The sequence below is a fragment of the Oncorhynchus nerka genome, linkage group LG7, assembly GCF_034236695.1.
Source record: "Oncorhynchus nerka isolate Pitt River linkage group LG7, Oner_Uvic_2.0, whole genome shotgun sequence".
Taxonomy (NCBI): domain Eukaryota; kingdom Metazoa; phylum Chordata; class Actinopteri; order Salmoniformes; family Salmonidae; genus Oncorhynchus; species Oncorhynchus nerka.
Window position 1 is genome coordinate 45,804,579 of NC_088402.1, and position 24,342 is coordinate 45,828,920.

The 24,342-nt window shown below is 40.6% G+C and overlaps 1 protein-coding gene across 3 annotated transcripts; it reads left to right on the plus strand.

The window, feature by feature from the left end:
• Positions 1 to 226: 226 nt before the first annotated feature.
• LOC115131786 (pre-B-cell leukemia transcription factor-interacting protein 1-like) lies at positions 227 to 22,841 on the plus strand. Of its 3 annotated transcripts, XM_065020549.1 has the most exons (12): positions 2,896 to 2,973; positions 5,596 to 5,676; positions 5,878 to 5,976; positions 6,166 to 6,216; positions 12,993 to 13,074; positions 13,224 to 13,306; positions 13,482 to 14,094; positions 14,830 to 15,039; positions 16,034 to 16,071; positions 16,384 to 16,476; positions 17,872 to 18,052; positions 19,201 to 22,841. In XM_065020549.1, exons 4-12 carry the CDS (start codon positions 6,190 to 6,192, stop codon positions 20,304 to 20,306), a joined length of 2,433 nt encoding a protein of 810 aa, XP_064876621.1. In that variant the 5' UTR covers positions 2,896 to 2,973; positions 5,596 to 5,676; positions 5,878 to 5,976; positions 6,166 to 6,189; the 3' UTR covers positions 20,307 to 22,841. The 3 variants fall into 3 exon arrangements, with proteins under 3 accessions (XP_029519631.2, XP_029519632.2, XP_064876621.1); XM_029663771.2 differs by lacking the exons at positions 5,596 to 5,676; positions 5,878 to 5,976; positions 6,166 to 6,216 and adding an exon at positions 227 to 370 and having other exon boundaries at positions 2,861 to 2,973; XM_029663772.2 differs by lacking the exons at positions 5,596 to 5,676; positions 5,878 to 5,976; positions 6,166 to 6,216 and adding an exon at positions 227 to 370 and having other exon boundaries at positions 2,861 to 2,973; positions 13,224 to 13,297.
• Positions 22,842 to 24,342: the final 1,501 nt, after the last annotated feature.

The following is a 24,342-nucleotide window of genomic DNA, read 5'->3' on the forward strand; positions in this document are numbered from 1 at the left end:
AATATAGCTCACTGCAAACACGTTAATGTAAGGCTGGTTGAAGTTGCCTCCCCTCCCGTATATAATGTGCACATGCAAGCATCTTATCATCCGTGAAGGAAGGGTCTGTATCCATTACCTACCACTTTCACCTGCGCGCGTCAATCAAGCCGTTTTCCTGACACAACACTTCACCCTGGTTGGCTGTTCGGTTTGAGGGAGGTGACGCAAACGGCCATATTGACATCCCATTGGAAAAGACAGTGTGAGGCATTGGAGTGACGCAGCTTGGAATTCCCACATTTTCCGATGTTCACGACAGGAAAGCTGTCTAATAGAATACCAGGACATATTCGAGCTAAAACGGTGAAATTGAATTGAAGTCCGCAGGGTAAGAACATGTCTAATATTACCTTTGGAAAATGTGTGGTCAACGCTATTGGAAGCGGAAGAGAGAGAGAGAAAGAGGTTAACTGTGGGAGGGATTGCATTCTGCCTTTGTTTACCATGGTAAACTGATCAAAATATGCTGCATGTGTCTACAAACATTTATTTCCTTTGAGTTTGGTGTCATGACTTCTACTCTTATTTCACCGCTCGCTGGAGCAAACTGGGACAATTCACACAGCTGAAATGTAAGCCTCTGGCTAAAAAGAGAACACGTCGTCCTGGTTTTGTCGAAGACTAATCCAAAGCTCAGGTTTTGTTTAGCTACCAAGCTAACAACTAGCCTCCATCCTAAATTCCAACTGGATCTGACTTTTTGCTCATATCTGAACGGCACAGATACGATAGATGCAATTTAGGCTACAGCGTGAGGCCCTAATCAAGCAAGAATGAGATTAGTTTATTAGAAGACCCATTAGCTACTGCACATGCAGCGGCTACTCTACCTGGGGTCCACATAAAAAGTACAAATATTTATGTTAACCGACTTGCCTAGTTTAAAATGTTAACACATTCTTATTTACAATGACAGCCTATGAACAGTGGATTAACTGCTTGTTCAGGGGCAGAATAACAGATTTTTTTACCTTGTCAGCTCAGGGATTCGATCTAGCAACCTTTCGGTTACTGGCCCAACATATGTATGTAAAATTAAGAGATCACTGCAAAACTCAGTTTTACCAATGTTTAGGTATGTGTTTGGGTAACATGAGCATTTTGGCTTTATTCTATAAACTACTGACAACATCCCCCCCCTCCCCCCAAATATAGTCATTTAGAGCATTTATTTGCAGAAAATGACAACTGGTCAAAATAACAAAAGATGCCATTTTGCCAGACCTCGAATAACGTAAAAAAAAAAAAAAAAAAAACGTTTTCGATGCGTTTCAGATCTGGGGATTGGGCTGTCCATGACAGGGTCTTGATCTGGTCTTGATCCAAATTTCACAGTGGGTGTGACACTGGCTTGTAGGCCTCTCCAGGTCTCGCACCCACTGTGAAATTCTGTGGAGGATCGGAGATGATCTGGGGTGCTTCAGCAAGGCTGGAATCTATGACGGACGCATGATTCAAGCCATCTACAAGGTTGTCCTGGAAGAACTTGCTTCCTTTCGGCTCTGGCAATGTTCCCCAACTCTGAGGATTGGTTTTTCCAGCAGGACAATGCTCCATGCCACACAGCCAGGGCAATCAAAGTGTAGATGGAGGATCACCAGATCAAGACCCTGTCATGGCCAGCCTAAACTCCAGACCTGAAATCATTGAAAACCTCTGGAATGTGATCAAGAGGAAGATGCATGGTCACAAGCCATCAAACAAAGCTGAGCTGCTTGAATTTTTGCACCAGCAATGGCATAAAGTCACCCAACATCAATGTGAAAGACTGGTGGAGAGCATGCCAAGACGCATGAAAGCTGTGATTTGAAAATCAGGGTTATTCCACCAAATATTGATTTCTGAACTCTTCCTAAATTAAAACCTTTATCGTTTAAAAATGAATATGAACTTATTTTCTTTGCATTATTCGAGGTCTGACAACACTGCATCTTTATTTTGACCAATTGTCATTTTCTGCAAAAAAATGTCAGTTTGTAGAATAAAACAAATGTTCATTTTACCCAAGCGCATACCTATAGATAGTAAAAGAGTAACAGGTGTGTGTAAAAATACTGTTTACACACTTCATATGTACATTTAAATACAATGCCGTTTAAATTGGATCATTAGAAATAGGAGAGGCGCTGTGATATGTTTTTAAAGCTAAACTTGCTTTTTGCCTGAGTAACCTCGTGCCAGACCATTCTGATGACATGGCTCTACACAACTAAGCAATTCATTAAATCTGTTTTTGGCGTGGGTACTGTAAAGAAACCCATGGTGGCGTGTCTGAAGTATATGCAAATAGATTATACAAGTGAGAATACAAAAAAGGATCCGTCTGTTTTTAAAATGGCCACTCCCTCTATCGCGATTCGCTAACTGTTTCCAATGTTATCAATGTCTCAGGCTACATTTTTGCTATTTCTTACTTTTTGTAGGGCCTATAGGCTTTTGTGTATGCTATACAATTATTGCAACTGGAGTTTAAGGTAGGCTATGCAGTCTATTTCTCAGATGGTTTTCTTAATGTTAAATTCTTCACTGTAGCCCAACAATTGACAATTTGGTGTAATTCAATTTCTGATGTTGGTTTGAAAAAGAATAAAAAAACTTTTCCAATACCGTGGTAATATACTGTCGTGATATTTCTTGATTCTTTAGGCCTATATGAATAGTTTGTTCAATTGCATAATGGGAACAGTGCAAGTAGGCCACAGTTCTAGTGGCCTATATGTAGAAACTGCAGACATTTTTAAAACAACATAATGAGTTATTATTGGGTGATTCATAATGACATTTGTTACATGAGTCAGTGAATCTCTGTCCTCTGCAGAATAAGTTGTAGTTGCTGTGCTGAGCATCAAGGGGGCAATGTCTGACAGCAGCAGCACAGGCAGCAGCCGCAGTGGATCCTCAACCAACAGTTGGACCATGCTGTCCCCAGAGGTAAGATATACACCAGGGTTTCCCAACTGGTGGCCCGCGGGCCAAATTGTTTTATTTGCCCCCCCAAAATACAAATATAATACTTTTTTGTTTCATAGTAGGACATAAGACTGCAATAACACCAGGAAATCAGCGCCAAGTGATTTTCATTTAGGAAATCTGTTCCCAAGTATTCCCACGCATAAGTGATTGTATACAAATAAGCCAGGTTTGAAATTGTTTTATGCAAACATTATACTGTATCTGTTTGGCCTTCTTGCAGTCAATTTGCAGTCTACAAATTATTTGTAATTGTGTTCCGGCCCCCCGACCATCCACTCAAGAATAAATCGGCCCGCGGCTGAATCTAGTTGATCCCTGATATACACCCCCTACCAACCTATGGTGTGCCAGCCAGACCTGGGTTTCAGATACTTAAATCTATTAAATACTTTGCCTGTTTGAGCTTGCCTTATTTAATAAATCAATAGTGAAGTCCCCAAACTGCAAACCCCACCTGACATTCCATGCCAGGTCTAGCTAAAATCTCTAGCCCTATGACCACTTAAACCTGCCCAAAAGGCCTGAAAACTAGAACATTTCTTTACACTGAGAGAGAGGTGTTGCAGCATTTATCCAATAAACCCTTTTTCCATAGCATTAGAGCCAATTAGGAAAGAATATTAACGGAACTTGTTAGGACTTCAGAAGCCAGTTTTGGTGAATAATTTGAAATAAATCCCTTTTCTGCATGTGCATAACTACAGTGCATTTGGAAAGTATTCAGACCCCCTTCACTTTCACATTTTGTTACTTTACAGCCTTATTCTAAAATTGACTTAAATCTGGGTTGTCTCCTCAATCTACATACATTACCCCATTATGACAAAGTAAAAACAGGTTTAGAAATTTTTACAAATATATTAAAAATAACACTGAAATATCAGATCCTTTACTCAGTACTTTGTTGAAGCACCTTCAGCAGCGATTACAGCCCCGAGTCTACTTGGGTATGACACTACAAGCCTGGCACACCTGTATTTGGGGGAGTTTCTCCCATTCTTCTCTGCAGATCCTATCAAGCTCTGTCAGGTTGGATGGGAAGGGTTGCAGCACAGCTATTTTCGGGTCTCTCCAGAGAATTTCAATCAGGCTCAGGTTGGGCCACTCCAGGAAGTGAGTGTCCCTAAGACTCTCCTACGTTGTCTTGGCTGTGTGCTTAGGGTAGTTGTCCTGTTGGAAGGTGAACCTTTGCCCCCAGCCTGTCCTGAGCAGGTTTTCATCAAGGATCTCTCTGTACTTTGCTCTGTTCATCTTTCCCTCGATACTGACTGGTCTCCCTGTTGCTGAAAAACATCCCCACAGCATGATACTGCCACCACGCTTCACCGTAGGGATGGTGCCAAGTTTCTTCCAGATGTGATGCTTGGCATTCAGGCCAAAGAGTTACATCTTGGTTTCATCAGACCAGAGAATCTCTTGTTTCTCATGGGCTGAGTCTTTAGGTGCCTTTTGGCAAACTCCAAGCGGGCTGTCGTGTGGCTTTTTACTGAGGAGTGGCTTCCGTCTTGCGACTCTACCATAAAGGCCTGATTGGTAGAGTGCTACAGAGATGTTTGTCCTTCTGGAAGGTTCTCCACAGAGGAGCGCTTTGAGTGACCATTGGGTTTTGTCACCTCCCTAAAGAAAATAACGTTAACGCTAAATTGTCGCCCATATTGAAAATCTTAGCTAGGCAAGCAAATATTAACGTAACTAATATTGTAGACAAATTATCGACTTGTCAGTCATTATCTTCGCCGTCTTTGGCGCCCGTTCTATTTAATTTCTATTGTCAACAGAAAGGACGCCAAAGACGGCGACGCTAAATAATCGACTGTCAGTCATTGGGGCACATTTACACCTTAACACTGAGGATAATAATCATTGTAACAGCATGACCTTGAGTGTGATGTTGCTTTTATACAACAGTTCTACAAGCGCCATTTATTAGTTGACAGTAATAAGCACCAAAATATTTTATTTGGCTCCGCCAACAAGTTCCACAACTGGACTGGAGCCAAGCACCAAACATTTTCCTGCACACTAGCTTGCTACTTTCTGTAGGTCTACACGTTACCGTCCTCTGATGATCCTTCATAATTTAACTCAAATGTTATTTGTGGGAATATGTTCATCTTTGCGGTGCGAAGTTTGTTACAATCTAAGATAACGATCGTTAATATAATTAACGGTTATTAGAACACCTGTAAAGTGGAGTGATACATGTATAGTTAAAAGTCTGTGCTGTTATACTCTACTCCAATCAAATTACTTGGTCGTATTATAAATACTTGTGAACATTCAGTTATTTACGCTCTTTTCATCGAAAGCAGTGGGACCGTTTTACTTGCTTTTAGTAACGTTCAAGATGCTTTGAACATTTTGTAGTGGTTCAGTGATGGTTAAGTTTATTCTTAGTGCTAGGTTGTCCGCCTTACAATTGTTGATCCCTTAGCGTTATCTGCTGCGTTTTTATTACTTTTTCATTGAAACCGAGCCATATCAATATATTGCACAGTCGCAGCCCTGATTTCCAGTTGCTCTGTGGGATTGACGGATGCACTGAGGAATATAGTGTACAATTCCTTCTATCATGTAAAGAGAAGACACCTTCAACACCTACTTGAAGGCACTGGACCAGGTGAACAGCCATCGGCGGAAAGCCCACTACCACCGGAACAAGTAGGTAGATAGTTAGGAATTTTTTTCTCCTGGATTTAAAAAAAATATATATTTTATGAACTATTCGATAATTTCAGCTATAATTGCTAAAGCTGGATTAATGTGAAAAGAATCAATGATAAATGGGTGCAAAACACTTACAGCTCTTGGTGAAACTAAATACAATTTCAAATAATAATCTCTTTGATATGTGGTACACAGGACAACATTCATCCCGATCAGCTTCTAGCTAACTCCAAACACCTGACTTGGATGAAGGGCAAAGGGGCATTGACCAACATGGAGCTGTCAGTGCAACAAGTAAGTTACTCGGTTGGTGGCAATCTACTGAAATTGACCATATTAAGTACTTGGCTATACTAATAGCATTCATAGTCTTCACAATCACTTCTGTCACAAGCATTATATTTGTCATGAACTAGTAATGTCCAGCCTGCACATGTCAGGATTGAACATTCAATGTGAACTCTATTTTTTTGGATCTGACAGCACATGCCACTGCTTTTGTGATAAATGCCAGAGCCAAGCATTGTCTCACAGGTAAGATATTTTTTCTGAACAGAGCACAGCATTTGGTTAGTTGCATTATGCAGAACATTTTGTAGTGGTTCAGTGATGGTTAAGTTTATTCTTAGTGCTAGGTTGTCCGCCTTACAATTGTTGATCCCTTATGTTAATGTCATAAGCAAAATCTGTATACATGGTGTTCCAACCTCCATGATTGATCTTTCTCTCTCACTCAGAAAGGCGTGAATGACATTGTTGCTGGGGTACAGCAGTATCAATCATCACTATTGGACAACCTCAGGAAGCAGGTGGAGGGAGTGCTAAAGTAGAGGTCGACCGATTTAATTAGGGTCGATTTCAAGTTTTCATAAAAATCGGTATTTGAGCGCCGATTTAAACATTTTTATATACACACACACACCTTATTTAATTAGGCAAGTCAGTTAACACATTTTTATTTTCAATGACTGCCTAGGAATGGTGGGTTAACTGCCTCGTTCAGGGGCAGAAAGACAGATTTTCACATTGTCTGCTCGGGGGATTCAATCTTGCAACTTTACAGTTAACTAGTCCAACGCAATAACGACCTGCCTCTCGTTGCACTCCACAAGGAGACTGCCTGTTACGCGAATGCTGTAAGCCAAGGTAAATTGCTAGCTAGCATTAAACTTATCTTTTAAAAAAATAAATCATAATCACTAGTTAACTACTCATGGTTGATATTATCTAGCGTGTTCTGCGTTGCATATAATCTGACTGAGCATACAAATATCTGACTGAGCGGTGCTAGGCAGAAGCAGGCGCGTAAACATTCATTCAAACGGCACTTTCGTGCGTTTTGCCAGCAGCACTTCGTTGTGCGTCAAGCATTGCGCTGTTTATGATTTCAAGCCTATCAACTCCCGAGATGAGGCTGGTGTAACCGAAGTGAAATGGCTGGCTAGTTAGCGCGCGCTAATGCGTTTCAAACTTCACTCGCTCTAAGCCTTCTAGTAGTTATTCCCCTTGCTCTGCATCGGTAACGCTGATCCGATGGTGGCTGTTGTCGTTGTTGCTGGTTCGAGCCCAGGGAGCGAGGAGAAGGACGGAAGCTATACTGTTACACTGGCAATACTAAAGTGCCTATAAGAACATCTAATAGTCAAAGGTTAATGAAATACAAATGGTATAGAGGGAAATAGTCCTATAATAACTACAACCTAAAGTCTTACCTGGGAATATTGGAGACTCATGTTAAAAGGAACCACCAGCTTTCATATGTTCTCATGTTCTGAGCAAGGAACTGAAACGTTAGCTTTCTTACATTGCACTTTTGCTTTCTTCTCCAACACTTTGTTTTTGCATTATTTAAACCAAATTGAACACGTTTAATTATTTACTTGAGGCTAAATTGATTTTGATGTATTATATTATGTTTCACAAAATTAGACCACGGCAGACTTCAAACCTGGCCAGAAAAAAATGTTGAAGGGCTCTGTTTAAAGTCTGTGATCCCCAAATGTCCAGACCACGCCTGGTCATGGGCGAGTGACAGCACCTGCTGTCGGAACAACCACTTGACACACTTCACTCCAGTCACTGTTATGAGCTTCCCATTTACACATCAAAACTCCTGCTTCCATGAAGTAGGCGGTGTCCCTAGTTTTAGCTTCCTCAGTGGAAATTACTGAAGCAAAACACTTGAAGACTTGAAGACCCTTCTGACATTCAATCACCATCTTGGGAGTGACAGACGATGTCATGTAATTGGTGCACGATTTCACTTTCCTTGCCATAGTTTTTACGGGGGTAAAAACCATCAGCATTGCAGAAGGAATACTCAGTGCAGTGTCTTCTACCTCAACATTCTCAAAAATAAAACTAGACAAATCCACCACATTTCCCAGCTTGTGAGATTGTGCCCTTGTTAACACACAAGCAGGAAAAACATAGGGAAATGCTTGAACCAATTTATCGTCTACTACCTAACACAGGAGTGACGTTAACCACCAGCGATATCGTTCCCTAGTAGCAATGTGGGAACGCAACACCCTGCTACACTTATCTCCCTGTGGAGTGAAAGTAGTATGGGATTGCAGGTGCGGGTAAGGATGGCAAAGAACTTTACTGTTACCAGGGAATGTATTTCCTTCACACGGTAATTTGGGAAAAGGGGCTGGATGGAATCAAAGCAAAGACAGTAAATGTTAGTCCTCTACCTTACCTGCCTAGCCACCACTTACCTAACCTTAACGCCACCTGGCGCGCTAACCAAAATACAGGGGGTGGTCCGCCCAGGTCTTACCTAGTGTGCATAGACCGAGTACACACTACGGGTATATGTATGCCCGCAGGCTTCTTGCCTAAGCACACCCAAGGTGCCTTCCCCCCTGGGAACAAATGAAATAATTACTAACTTTAAAGTGAACAATTTCAATAATCACAAACACATACATCAGTAGGACCGGCTACAAAATCCTTTACAGACCAACAACGAAACACAGGACATACAAAGAAGCGCTCTCCTTCCTAACAAAGGAACACAGGCTTTTATCCAGCTGCAGAAGGAGTTTGTAATTTCCAACAGCTGGATCCCCTAACGAAAGGGTGGGATTAGACCTCCACTCTGCAATGGGGCCAACCAATCAGCTGCTTGGGGGAATCCAGGAAGCCATTTCCTGAAATACATACATACATGCATACATACTGGGGAACATAACATATACACACATACACAACTGATAATTGAGCTAATAGAGATTGTACAGATAGTATTTGCACCTGTTCTTTCCATTGTGACTATGTCTAGGTTGAAGTTACTCATTGAAAATCATTTGAAGCATTGGAAGGAGCTTTTTCCAGACTGCAATGTTACACATAAACAGCATTATATGATACATTTGCCACCACAGATAGTCATTGGGTCCAATGGTAAGACGTGTATGCGGTTCGAGTCTAAACATTGTTTCTTTAAACAATGCACCTCCAAGCTCAATTAAAAAAATATGTTCAAGTCTTTGATCAATCAGAACCAAATATATGAAGCTGCCAAAATGTTGACAGTTCAATGCAACCAATTTTTTTCAAATGAAAGGGAGGTGGGACCTGTAACATAACTCAGAAGTCCATGATCTTTGCTAAAGTTCTGAATTCCACAATTTGAACTGGTCAAAAACATATTTCTTGTTGATTCTAGGCTTTATTGTTTGGAATATCAACCATTTCAAATTATATGCTTTGATAGAAACATCATGGCTTGTCAAGTTGAGGTCCCACACCTTGCACAGGCCACTGAGTGAGTGGATGCTGAAAAGCTGGTTGAGTTTACCTCATATTACACAATTAGCAACAAGAGCCAAACTTTTTCAAATACCATCTTGGGGATGTAATAGAATTGTACAACAGTTCAAATGACTCAGTGTGTTCCCCAGATATGAAACGTGTACTGTCTTTGTTCTGTACTGTATTTTGCCTACATGATTGCTGTGCTGTGTGTAAGATTGACAATAAAACAGTGAATTCTACTTGGTCATTATCTGTTCTTAATATGTGAAGAGACGTACCTTGTCAGACAAATCAAGCATATATTGTCTTGATTTAAGATATTTGATCTTACTTAGGTTTACATTTTTGCGGTGTATACAAACTGTTATAAATGGCTTGTTTGCCGACCCTACAGACCCCGATAGGCCAATATGTAAAGCTGAATGATTTAGCAGCTTGCTTAGTTCGAATTGACAGATTCATTTATTCAACATGAATAGCAAGGCGGTTTTGAGGTAAGTGCGTGTCGCACAGTAACCTGCTCGTATAGGCTACTGAGGATGGTGTAATTGTAATCAAATATAAATAATATGGCTAGGAACTGAATTTGCTTGTCAACAACAGCCAGTGTTTTATCATTTAAAAAAAAAAAACTAACCTAATTTGACTGTTACGTCAATCTAATTGTTTTCTAACAACTGATCGGCAAATGCGATAGAGCTTTGATGACTTCCAATTTAATTAACTAAACATGGCCATCAATAATTGCAATAATTTGCGGTGTATACAAACTATTATAGATGTTATAAGCTTTGATGACTTCCAATTTAATTAACTAAACATGGCCATCAATAATTGCGTAATAACGAAGGGCTACAACAACAATAAACTGAAGTTATAGACTATTTAAATCTGTTTGCCATGTCCAAGTAGGCTACACATGAAGCACACATTGATTTGAGATGGCTCAGGTAATGGCTTCATTTTTACATTTATTGGATCAAATGATAGGCTCAAGTAGCCAACAATGGCATATAAATTAATAGGCTACAGATGCAAATGTACAATGGGGCAAAAAAAGTATTTAGTCAGCCACCAATTGTGCAAGTCCTCCCACTTAAAAAGATGAGAGAGGCCTGTAATTTTCATCATAGGTACACTTCAACTATGACTGACAAAATGAGAAAGAAAATCACATTGTAGGATTTTTAATGAATTTATTTGCAAATTATGGTGGAAAATAAGTATTTGGTCAATAACAAAAGTTTATCTCAATACTTTGTTATATACCCTTTGTTGGCAATGACAGAGGTCAAACGTTTTCTGTAAGTCTTCACACACTGTTCCTGGTATTTTGGCCCATTCCTCCATGCAGATCTCCTCTATAGCAGTGATGTTTTGGGGATGTTGCTGGGCAGCACGGACTTTCAACTCCCATCAAAGATTTTCTATGGGGTTGAGATCTGGAGACTGGCTAGGCCACTCCAGGACCTTGAAATGCTTCTTACGAAGCCATTCCTTCGTTGCCCGGGCGGTGTGTTTGGGATCATTGTCATGCTGAAAGACCCAGCCACGTTTCATCTTCAATGCCCTTGCTGATGGAAGGAGGTTTTCACTCAAAATCTCACGATACATGGCCCCATTAATTCTTTCCTTTACACGGATCAGTCGTCCTGGTCCCTTTGCAGAAAAACAGCCCCAAAGCATGATGTTTCCACCCCCATGCTTCACAGTAGGTGTGGTGTTCGTTCTTTGGATGCAACTCAGCATTCTTTGTCCTCCAAACACGACGAGTTGAGTTTTTACCAAAAAGTTATATTTTGGTTTGATCTGACCATATGACATTCTCCCAATCTTGTTCTGGATCATTCAAATGCTCTCTAGCAAACTTCAGACGGGCCTGGACATGTACTGGCTTAAGCAGGTGGACACGTCTGGCACTGCAGGATTTGAGTCACTGGCGGCGTAGTGTGTTACTGATGGTAGGCTTTGTTACTTTGGTCCCAGCTCTCTGCAGGTCATTCACCAGGTCCCCCCGTGTGGTTCTGGGATTTTTGCATTTTGACCCCACGGGGTGAGATCTTGCGTGGAGCCCCAGATCGAGGGAGGTTATCAGTGATCTTGTATGTCTTCCAATTCCTAATAATTGCTCCCACAGTTGATTTCTTCAAACCAAGCTGCTTACCTATTGCAGATTCAGTCTTCCCAGCCTGGTGCAGGTCTACAATTTTGTTTATGGTGTCCTTTGACAGCTCTTTGGTCTTGGCCATAGTGGAGTTTGGAGTGTGACTGTTTGAGGTTGTGGACAGGTGTCTTTTATACCGATAACAAGTTCAAACAGGTGCCATTAATACAGGTAACGAGTGGAGGACAGAGGAGCCTCTTAAAGAAGAAGTTACAGGTCTGTGAGAGCCAGAAATCTTGCTTGTTTGTAGGTGACAAAATACTTATTTTCCACCATAATTTGCAAATAAATTCATTAAAAATCCTACAATGTGATATTCTGGATTTTTCTTTCTCATTTTGTCTGTCATAGTTGAAGTGTACCTATGATGAAAATTACAGGCCTCTCTCATCTTTTTAAGTGGGAGAACTTGCACAATTGGTGGCTGACTAAATACTTTTTTGCCCCACTGTATAATTCTCCACATTTTAATGTCAGTTTTATTGAGGACTTTTTCCTCCCATAACAGAAGCACGCAAGGGAGGTTCATAACTTCCATTTCAAATTTCCAGCCCTCGAGACCCTAGAACTGAATATGGGTTAAACACTTCGCTTGTAACGGTTTATAAGCAAAGTCGACAAAGTCGAATGGAATTTAATCCACCTCCGAGCAAATATATCTAATGCGACTATAGTTGTTTTCCAGTGCTTTTTCACTGTTATTTCTTGATGCGCATCAGTTCTAGCTTGTTAATGTTTTATGGAAAAGGGATTGGTAAAAAAGAGGTCTCCATAAGGACAATCTAAATGTCCTACAACTGGTAAAAAGTTGTCACAATTGCACGCGTTCTGCTCTGTCTTCACTCACTCGACTAGTGCACTCGGCTGCCTGCTGCAGCGCTCTCAACACACTCTCAGACACCCCTCCAGCCCTCCCCATCAGGCCCACACAGACACCGCAACAGCCTGCTTCACTGCCTGATAGTCAACAGCATCAGGTCACAGTGAAATAAATAAAAAAAATTAAGAGAAATGTCATAGCGGCTGCAGTGCAACTTAGAAGTAGCCCAAAAACCCGCAACCAATACAATTTCACCCACAACATTGTTTTTCAAAGTAGCCCAATTTGTGGAAAACCGTGGCCATGGCAACTCTGCTCCAGGCATACTCAAGCAAATGCTCAGTATTTGAAATTGAGGTCTGGTGCTGACACCTTGCCAAATGTTATGATGAAAGAATAGGCTGGTCACCCCATCACAGCATTTGATTATAGATTGGTATTCAATGCTGTGAGTTTTAAATTACATTTCCACTTTACCCACATTCTGTGGCAGTGTGAATGAATGAATGGTGAGGTGAATAGACAAAGGTTGAGTTGACCGTGAGAACCCTATGCCCTTAGGAAGCTGCTGAGAGCGTGGGTCCAGTGGATGATGGGACTGAGAGTCTTTGTGATGTCCCTAGTCTGTCAGAGGAAGTCACAGGTACCTGATCTCAAACTTACAATGATACGGTTTCCCTATGCTTTCTGTGGTGTATTCTGTTGTTGTCCAAATGTATAGATGTTGCATAATGAACTTGTGTGGATGTTGTTCATGTTATGTTATTAATGTTTTGTTGGATGCTGTTCCAGGGGCCACTGTGGAGTCTAAGCCAAGTGACCCGGAGACTCCAGTACAAACAGTTCTGTCAGAGGAGGGCCAACAGGTCTGTACTGTGAGTCCCTGATGAACACAATGCTTTCTGAGGGTATCGTTCTCACAGCATAATCTTTCATAATACAACGTTCAAAATGGTGTCTTATGCTATATGGCATATGATGTCTATGGTTATAACTCATTATTACCAATTACTATAAAGGTTTGTGCTTTTATTCTCTTCTGATTCCCAGGTTTGCCAGGAAACAACTCCTGATATCTGCGAGGGCCCTGTCCCCTCCATCCCTACCCTGTTAAGCCCATCCCCGTCTAGCCATGCGCCCCTTGACCCTGACCTGGCGAGTCAACCTGAACCCCCCATTATCCATGATATGGTAACCAGCTCCCCCACTGACAATGAGCAACTCGCTGCCATGCCCTTTGTCACTCATGTCGACATGGTTGTGCCACTGAATGTTCCCTTCACAGAACCACCCCCCTCAGAGGTTGAGCCTGAGTTAAGCCCTGTCCATGAGAGCTCCACCCTTGATACCCACACTGTTCCAGGCCCTGTATCTGAGAGTCTTGCCCTAGAAACTAGTGCCGAATCTGACATAAGCATTCACACAGACTCTCTCACCCCAACGGGCTCCCAATCTGACACTGTCACTGATATTGGCCCCCTCCCAGAGAGCTCTGAGGAGCCTCTAAGCCCTGCCCCAGAACCCCATGCTGTTCCAGAAAGCCCAGACCCTGATGGTCCTCCTCCAGAGACCATTGGTTCAGAGGAGGCAGCAGAAGATCCAGCAGTGGAAAAGGAGGAGACTGAATTGCCTGAAAAAGTGACTGATATACCAAAGGAAGACGGTATGGATTTGTACACTAGGTTGGAAATCAGTCAACATTTTCTGAGATATGGCATACAATTAACCCTAGAACAACATGGTTTCTCATCCTACAAGTACCTGATAAAGAATGTTGTCTGGTGTCTCCTTTAGTCTACGCATCAGATTCACCTACTGGGTTGTAATCAAACTAAATAAATACCATTGTACAAAATAATAATTTGATTGACTGTAGTCAATCTGTAAGAATATTTCGTTTATATTGAATATTTGTATATTTTTAAGTACATAACATGCACCTACAAATGTGTTCTTTATTATTCTACAAAGGTCTACTGCAACACATTTTATTTGTACATTTGATGAGTAATAGAATACAATCCAGTTAAAATTTTGCCATAAACACCAATGGTTGATAAATAATGCAAAACAGAAATGTGAAAGAAAATCAACATCAGAATCAGATGAAGACCTCACATTGTCATCGCCATAGTCGATTTCAGGATTAGTATCCGGTCCTCCATCCGACTCCGGCTCATCCAAATAAAAAAAAACACATGGGTGTTAACACACCCCGACTCATTGAACAGTTACAAAAACAACATTTGCGCTAGAATTACACACAAGATATATCTACATTCAGAGCATTCTACCATCTAACACTTTTGTATAAAATGTTCAATAGCTTTAGTGCATGATTTTATTTCATTTAGCTTATCATCGATCTTTCTGTTATTCTTGTCTGTTCCTCTGCTAGAATCTCCCAGTAGCTTTGACTTTGGAAGAGCTGACACGAGTTCTGAGGAAGGAGTTGCTCTGAGGAGGAGATATGTGGCACCAGAAATGACATCGGAAGATGAAGAGGTGGAGTTCAAAATGGCAGAGAGGAAAGAGAAGGGCTTCTCTATGAACACATGCATTGTGTGTGCCCTTGTCCTGCTCTGTCTAGGGTCCCTCTTCCTCTCTGGTGAGTTCAACCTAAACCAGATTTTGCTAGTTTAATCTTTTTCCATTTCTTTTCTTATGGAATGGACATTTTTTAATACACACACACACACACTGAACAATGCATCAATTTCATTCTTATGATAAAATGTATGACTTAATGCATTCGGAAGTATTCAGACCCCTTGACTTTTTCCACATTTTGTTACAGCCTTATTCTAAAACTGATTCAAGATTTTTTTTCTTCTTATCAGTCTACACATCAATACCCTATAATGACAAAGTGAAAACAGGTTTTTAGAAATGTTTGCAAATGTATTAAATATAAAAAACAGATACCTTATTTACACAAGTATTCAGACCCTTTGCTATGAGACTTGTAATCGAGCTCAGGTGCATCCTGTTTCCATTGATCATCCTTGAGATGTTTCTACAACTTGATTGGTGTCCATCTGTGGTCAATTCAATTGATTGGACATTATTTGGAAAGGCACACCTGTCTATGTAAGGACCCACAGTTGACAGTGCAAGTCAGAGCAAAAACCAAGCCATGAGGTCGAAGGAATTGTCTGTAGAGCTCCGAGACGACAGGATTGTGTCGAGTCATAGATCTGGGGAAGGGTACCAAAAGCTTTCTTCAGCATTGAAGGTCCCCTAGAACACAGTGGCCCACATCATTCTTAAATGGAAGAAGTTTGAAACCACCAAGACTCTTCCTAGAGCTGGCCGCCCGGCCAAACTGAGCAATTGAGGGAGAACAGCCTTGGTCAGGGATGTGACCAAGAACCCGAAGGTCACTCTGAAAGCGCTCCAGAGTTCCTCTATGGAGATGGAAGAACCTTTCAAATAGTCAGAGATTGTGCCAATGACCAAATTACTTCCCAACAATGTATGCTCTGGTAGAGTAGTTAAAAATGGGCTTTGCCTTTTGGATGATCAAATATATGCAGGTGTGTTGATATACGTTACATAAGTTTGGAAAATGTGGTTTGATGTACTGTTTTCTTTTTTGACAGATGACTCGGATGAGCTGAGTGGGAAAGAACAAAACCAGGTCTGTTGCTCTATCCTACCTTCTCCGTCATCGTCACTTTCAACGATGTTGTATTGGGATGGAAGTTAAAGGAACTGGACAAACTTAGAGATAAGAATGTGTAATGGAATGATATAAAAAGGGGCATGCCCCGGGATGCTGCCTAGACATCAACAATGTCTACACTGTATTTCTGATCAATTTGTTATTTTAATGGACAAAAAATTCGCTATACATTTAAAAACAAGGACATTTCTAAGTGACCCTAAACTTTTGAACGGTAGTGTATATAATGCTGTGTTGATTGTCTGTGATTTGTATTCTGCTGGACAGGACTGGCTAAACGATCCTCAGGAGATGAAGGAGCTTTTGGATAAACTGGCACAAGAAAATCTGCAAATCTCCCAGTTAGAAACACAACTCCAGGTCAGCCCATGAACCATATCATTTTTTTCGGAATGGCTGTGTAACCCGACTTTTTCAGGATCTCCAGTCCGCTGGACTAGAAGATCCAGAGCTTCCGACGCCTCTACGCATGTGTATATTCTCTACTTTACGGGCAGAGAACAGGCTACTCGGACGAATGGTGCTCGTGCTCACTATTGTAAAGTGGCTGTTCCACTGGATGTCTTAAGGTGAACGCACCAATTTGTAAGTCGCTCTGGATAAGAGCGTCTGCTAAATGACTTAAATGTAAATGTAAATGTTTTAATAAAGTTGGATCAAAGCTGAATTAATGTCTTCAAGATCACGTTCTGATGACAGTATTCCACATAACAGAATAAATCATTACTATTATATTTGTTTCTGTTTTGTAGAATACTGTGATCATTATGTGATCTTGCAGACATTGATTCAGTATTTAACGAGCACCATTCACCTGAGCAGCCTGTTCTCTGCGCGTAGAGAAAATACACATGCGCAAAACATGATCCACACATCAAATCAAATTTTATTGGTCACATACACATGGTTAGCAGATGTTAATGCGAATGTAGAGAAATGCTTGTCACACGCAGAAGCTTAGGGAAGCTCCGGATCTTTGGACTAAAAGATCCTACCTTACTAAGAATAAAGCAACGTTTTCCCCTCTCTGTTACATGCCCATAAAGAGGAACTTGACAAATTACAATTTCAATCCCACTTCGTAATGCAACATTTTTCAAAAGTATAAGCTCTGTATCTAGTAATCATCTGCAGACGTCATTGCAACAGGGAGTTCTGTTTCGTCCTGCAGCGCAGAGGACCTGAGGTGTAACGCAACTGTAAATGTGTTAATAATTTGAAAACTGAGATGAGACCAGTTGAGAGCTGACACATGACCATTCAAGATCAGGAATGCAATACAGACCGCAATGCCTTCAGTCTTTTTATATTGGGAATCAACTTAGTCAAGTGCCTCGGCGCCTGTCGGGCCTATACAAAGACTTTGAGGCTCTATGGCTAAGATGTGCTGTACCAACAGGTTGTTTCTCTGATCTGGATGACTAGGTCAGGAGAAAAATAAGAAATGGCAGTGTTAGCTTTTATGATTGCTAATTCTCACTCGTTCAAGGACAAATCCTGTCTCACCCTTGAATACTGTGACCATTATGTGATCTTGCAGACATTGATTCAGTTTTGATCTAACTTTATGAAATGAGCACCATTCGCCTGAGTAGCCTGTTTTCTGCGCATAAAGTAGAGAATATACACATGCGCCGGAGCTTCGTAAAGCTCAGGATCTTTGGACTAAAACATCCTGAAAAAGTCTGATCCACAGTCTATTATTATGTCCTACCTTCCTAGAAATAAAGCAACATTTTCCCCTCTCTGTTACAGGCCCATAAAGAGGAACTTGACTCCGTCCTAAATGCAGGATCCGCAAAGGGTAATGAAAACGGAAAAGGAGATCTGGAGCAAGAAAATGATATGAAGGAAGAGCTGTCATCCCTGCCTGGCCTGAAGGAGGAGCTGGAGTCGCTGAGGGCCAGAGTGACCGAACTGTCCCAAATCACAGAAGGTACAGTATTTTCATTTCACTGTGAACACATTGTTATTCATTAGTCTTTCTTCCATTGATAATATCCATCATTTGTTTGATAATCTATAAATATGTCAGTATTTTTCGAGTAAGGCAGTTCATTCAGGAAGTAAATGGACATTCCAGTGACTTCTAAATAAACTGAAAACTAGAAGCAATTTATTTCAAAAGTTTAAAATGTTTTATGTTAAAAATGTTTTATTCAAATCAATTCCTAAATTGACTGCCTTCAATTTGAATTTACCCCAACCCTGATCAAAGTGAACTGTATGGTTCAGTGGAGGTTTAATTACTGTTGTGAATCTCTTTAACATGCATGTAACATAATTCTCTGGTATGGTAGCTGAATGCTGTAACTGTAACTAATTCACTTTTGTACATTGCGCTGTTCTGTACATTTGACCTTTATTTTAGCGCCCCCAAAAACGTAATACTTCCAGGTCAACTGTAATATGAATACCATTGTAAAGCACAATTTATCCCCTTTCCGGGTGGGGAAGCGAAAGCTACTGCGTCATAGTGAAAGGGGGAGATATGTCGTGTGGGGAACCGGCTTTTTTCACATGATTTGTCCAACATATCACCTCTAAAATGTAAATAAAACACTATATAAAGAGTTTATATAATGTCTCATTACATACATAGGGCGGCGCTAAATTTATCTTCACAATTAAACTGGGTGTCATGGTTTTTGAGTCATGAAGGTTCGCAGTGTTTACGCGAAAATTAACAATTGATTGAATTAACTATTGATGAATTCACAAGTAAATAACTTCACACTCACCATTGATCATTTCTTGTTTTTAATCTGCGAGAGAAGCGCTACACCTGGTGGAGAGAGGCTGTATGACACAGAATGCGTTGCATTATGCTGCTGTACGTTACGTCGTGACACATCACACTTTAACGTACAGCATCAGAGGGTTCAGTTAGTATTGGTCCATTACCATGTCAATCAATGCTGAATCCAAACTTAGTTCACACCCTGGATTTTGATGCCAACATTCGCTACAGTCCCATTAGTTTTCATTGCAGTCTTTTTTGAATGCCGCGATTGCCCTCATATGTACGGAACGGAGTTAGCTACCGGTAACTCACTGATTTTTGTTCTGATATGTCTACCTCAGCCAACAAGGAAACACCCCCACCTCCCTCAAGCTCAACTCCACCCCCTACTGGTCAACCTGGGATTAGCAACCAGAGTAGCACCACAGCAGGGCCCGAAAAGAGGAGGGTTCCGAGAGAGGGGGCCAGGGTGAAGGAAGAGCTTCAGAGGCAGAAGGTGCTGTTGGAGGAAAGCAGGAAGAGACTGGAGGGGATGAAGAAGGATGGTGGGTATAAGAAGGATGGTGGGTACCAGAAGACGGTGAGGGAGAGCCTGGCTGAGATCCAGAAGAGGCTCAGTGAGCAGGTGGAGAAGATGGGGAACAGGATTGAGGGCAAGAAGAAGCCAAGGGAGAGCGGGAACAAGAGGGACGGGAGGAAAGCCAAGGACAACAGCAAAGACCACTGGAAAAAGGAGAAGAAGGAGTGGAAGGGAGAGAAAGACTGGAAACACTGCAAAGACAAGAATGCGTGCGGATGGAAAGAGAAAGACAAGAGGAAGGACAGGGACTGGAAGGCAAACAAACAAAACTCTCATAAAGAGGCCTGGAGGAAATCCCAGGATGAGTGGGAGAGAAAGAAGAATGAGCGCAGGATGGACAGGGATAAAAGAAAGCAGGAGAGGCCCTGGCAGTCCAGGAAAGACTACAAGAAAGAGTCCAATCATCACCATCAACAAGACTCCAACCATCAGCAGCAACATCACCACCACCACCAGACCCACCAGTATGACCACACCAGCTTCTGGAAGCACCAGGAGGAGAAACTTGGACGCAACGTTCGCCCCCTGGCGGGCTGTAGCGGTGTTGAGGACTGCGCTAGCCAGGAAGGGCTCTTTCCTGTGGAACTGTCTGAATTCGAGGAGTTATTAGACGGCTACCTGAGCAAGCTGGAGAGGGCTACGCCGGACAGCAAAGCCGAGATTCAGAAGTTGGTCGGCATGTTTTTTCAAGACGGTGTGTTCGTCCATGACAAAGTTCTCTTCAGTGACTTCGCTGAAGATGTGGCGGACATTTTAGAGGACATGGCAGACATCTTGGAGGTTGATGGGCAGGATGATGAAGCCCTGGAGGAGGCGATGGAGGAGTTTGAGCGAGAAGCTTTGTGGAAGTTTGCAGCCACTGCATAGATAGAAATTAACCAGACAAATGGAACACCAAGATACAGCAATGGTATTACATGGTGGTTAACAGCAGGTGTTGTTGCCTTTGAAGGGATTCCTGCATGAGAAGGAGTGATCTTGCATCTCGTAAACATGTCCCTAGCTCTGCATCTAATTAGCTGAAGTCATTCTTGTCTGTTGGGAATCAGTTGTTACCTGCCTGTGTCATGACTTCAATGTCAAGGCCTACATATTGACAGTTATGTGGAGTTGATTTACCTATAGTGTTTGGCACTTATAACATTGAATGTCACAATTCAAGATCAAAACAAATATACAGCAACTCTTTGCTCCCACAACTGAATCCTATCAGTCTCTTCGCCGTTATTATGGTTAGGATCAGATCTAGTTGAACCGGTTTTGTCGGCTCTGTTAGCTTCTGTTGTATCAGCTCTGCAAACATACAGTGCTGTGTAGGCGCTTGTCCCTTAGTGCTCGGTTTCTGGTTTTCACTAATTGTCTTACCCTTTTGAGTATAACTGTCAGTGAAAGCAGAACATTCTGGAACAATTTAAAGTTTTAATGTCACATGCACAAGTACAGTGAAATGCCTTTCTTGCAAACTCAATACCCCACAATGCAATAATCAATAACAATGTATTATTAGAAAAAAACAATAATAGGAAATATGAAGTACACAATTAAGCAAGCATACTATATACAGGAAATATTTTAAAGTCAGATCCAATACCATATTTTACATGTGCAGGTATACTGGAGGAATGGAGGTAGACCAGTATAGTGGTAAGGGGACTAGACATCAGGATATAAGAAACAGATTAGCATCAGCTTGTGTGGGTGTGCGGGTGTGTAGAGTCAGTAGAAATGTATTTGTGAGTGAGCAAATCATGGAGTGAGTGTTTGCGTGTGTGTGTAGGGCCCTGTGAATGTGCATAGAGACAGTGCAAATATTGAAATAAAAGGTCAATATAGATACAAGGTAAACTCAGATACTACGTGTAGCTATTTATCAGTCGTATTGCTTGGGGATAGAAGCTGTTCAATGAGCCCACTGATGTCAGACTTAATGCACCGGTACTATCTGAACAGACAGGACGGCGGCCCAGCGCTACTGCCTCTATCTTTTTGACACAAGCAGTAGTTCTTACTTCTTATTAACGCTGAGACCATGATTGTGCTGTCCTAATGTAGCATGAATCGATTATAATATATTTCAGTGTACTATGTGGTGCTGAGTTAGCCATGCATGGACTTATACAGTAGATGGAGTGCAAAACCATATTGGCAATTTGACATATCTGAACTATTGTTTTTGACACGTTTTGGATTTTCAATGAGCACTGTTATCGGTTGCATTTTCCTCTTTAAAGTTATTTTGGTTACTGTGATGTAACCTGGAAAATACCCAATAACACGATTGTTGGATGTGTCTATATAAGAAAGTGGTGTTTAACTGGTGTTTTATCAAGCAATGCCATTTACATAGAGTTTATGCCAGATTTGAAAGTCAAATTAAGTACATGGTTAGGATATTAGTACATATTACAAGTCGGGTTGAAGAGAGTTGAATCTGTACACATTCAGGAGGACTGTTTCCCTTGTTTTTATGTTCATCTGTTGTAACAATCACTATCAATTACATTAGGTGTGAAGTGTTTTGTTATCCTGATATTTAATTCAGGTTTTCGTAGCTTATTTGTGTTTTAAAGAAACATAAAACTTGTCCCTAATTTTGCTTGTCCTGGCCTCAACACATGTATGGTTTTAACATAAAACCAACTCTAGCTGTTCAAATGTCATGTGTCTGTCCCAGACAGTATATATTGTGAAAGAAATTGCTTGAAAGTCTCTACCATTTTCTTTAGGGAAGATTTTGTTTCTGCCAGCAATTTGCCTTTTATAAATCCATTTTCACACTTGGTTTCAGTGTTTGACAGGCAACTAAATTGGTTTGATTCTGTAAGCTTAAGAATTCATGCTATTTTTAAACTTGATTGGCTATGGTCTGGTTATTTTATGGTATTTTATGAAGAGAGAAAATGTAGGTTACTCCATTTGGGAATTGAATTAAATATAGTATGTCATCTTTGTTTTTGGTTGAATTTAAAACCTGTAAATGTTAATTAATTGTTCAAGCTTTTTGACCAAAGAAGTCTAGCTGATGTGGATAAAGACTTAAAAAAGCAACTTCAGAGATTATAAACAAACTGCATAAGCTGAGGAAATTAAGTTTAACTCCCCAAATGCACACAATAAAATGTTCAGAGTATATTTTTAAAAAATTAAATAAAAAAAAACTGTTTTTTTTTGGTATTCATTCAAGTGGAAGATATATATTGTTTTATCAACATTTTATTTTACAATGGCCATATAATTTAGGAGTCAGGACATATCCCAGTTTAGCATTTAATTGATACATGTAAAGAAAGTCCTGAATCCTGTAACAATTTTGAGTTAAGCTGAATGAGTCGTCTCCGCAGCCATTTCTCCTTCATAGTGGGTTTGTGTTGGACTTTCAATAAAAAAAAATCTGAATCTTGAGTGATAATATATGTGGTCATTTTTGTACGAATTATATATTTTCCTCTGTCTAAAGCCTTGTTCACACTGGTAGTTTGAAGTGACTCAAATTAATTTGGGGGGAGTATTAAAATCTGTTAATTTTCTTGCAGTCTGAACAGCCAAAAAGCACATGGAATCTGATATTTCAAGCCCAATTTCAAAATCACCTTTGTAGGTGATTTGAATTCAGATATAAATCTCATTCCTGGCCAAGCGACTTGTCTGAACGGTCAAATCTGATTTATTTGCCGTCAAGTGGTTTTTGGACTCATTTGTCATTTCTTGCTGCTTGCTAGCTACTCTGTTGAGTTTGACAAGAACATGGAGGTTGTAGCTAACTAGCTTGTTAATTGTTTACAAACAAAATGAGTGAATGTGCCAGAAAGCTAAACAGCTACCTATCTATAGCTGACTGCTGTGACTTGCCAAAAATGACTCCCTTTGAAAGTTTGTGTTCTTACACTATGGTTTTGAACATTCAAAGCAACTGGGAAATGTATAAGGCAGGCATTGTTGTCACCTTAGCTTGCTACATAACTTCTGAGGAATAGGAAGCACGAGCACCACCAATCAACCTGCACCACTGCACATACACCTGTCGTTATGGCTACGCTATGACAACAAGCGTAGCCATGTCAGCAAATGACTGCTGTCTGAACACATCTGATTTGGTCACTTGTAACTTGCTGTTTGAACGATCAGCATTAAGGCCTGTAGTGTGAACCAGGCTTAAGTGTGTGTCACTTAGGCTACTGGCAGAGGGGGAAGTGGGGAATTAATATTTTGTTGAGTCCATATTACTAGACAAAAGTATTTATGACACAGACTAATCCCTTGTAAGTAATAATAAAACCTTGTAAGAACCTCTAAGAAGCATGCACACAAAGACATGTCCACACATGTCCACACGCAGCACACATCAGCACAGCACTGTGACTGCTTCTGAAATGGCACCCTACAATTCCTTTTATAGTCCACTACTTTTGACCTTTTGCCTATATGGGTAGTCAGCAGTGTAAAGCACTTATGTAAAAAATATTTTGAAGGACTACTTAAGTAGATTTGTTTTTTTTGGGGGGGGGGTTCTTTACTATTTATATTATTGATAACTTTTACTTCACTACATTCATGTTCCCTTACTCAAAAGTACTCATTACATTTTGAATTCTTAAGCCGGCCAGGAATACATCCCTGGTCATGCCTCTGATCTGGGGATTCACTAAACGCACATGCTTAGTTTGTAAATTAAGGCTGAGCGTTGGATTGACGTCTGGTTTGCTTAATATAAGGAATCTTAAATTATTTAGACTTTTACTTTTGATACTTATGTATATTTTAGTAATTACATTTACTTTTGATATTTAAGTATATTTAAAACATTTTTTTAAACTTTTACTCAGGTAGTATTTTACTGGGTGACTTTTACTTGAGTCATTTTCTATTAAGGTATCTTTTTTTTTTACTCAAGTATGACAATTTG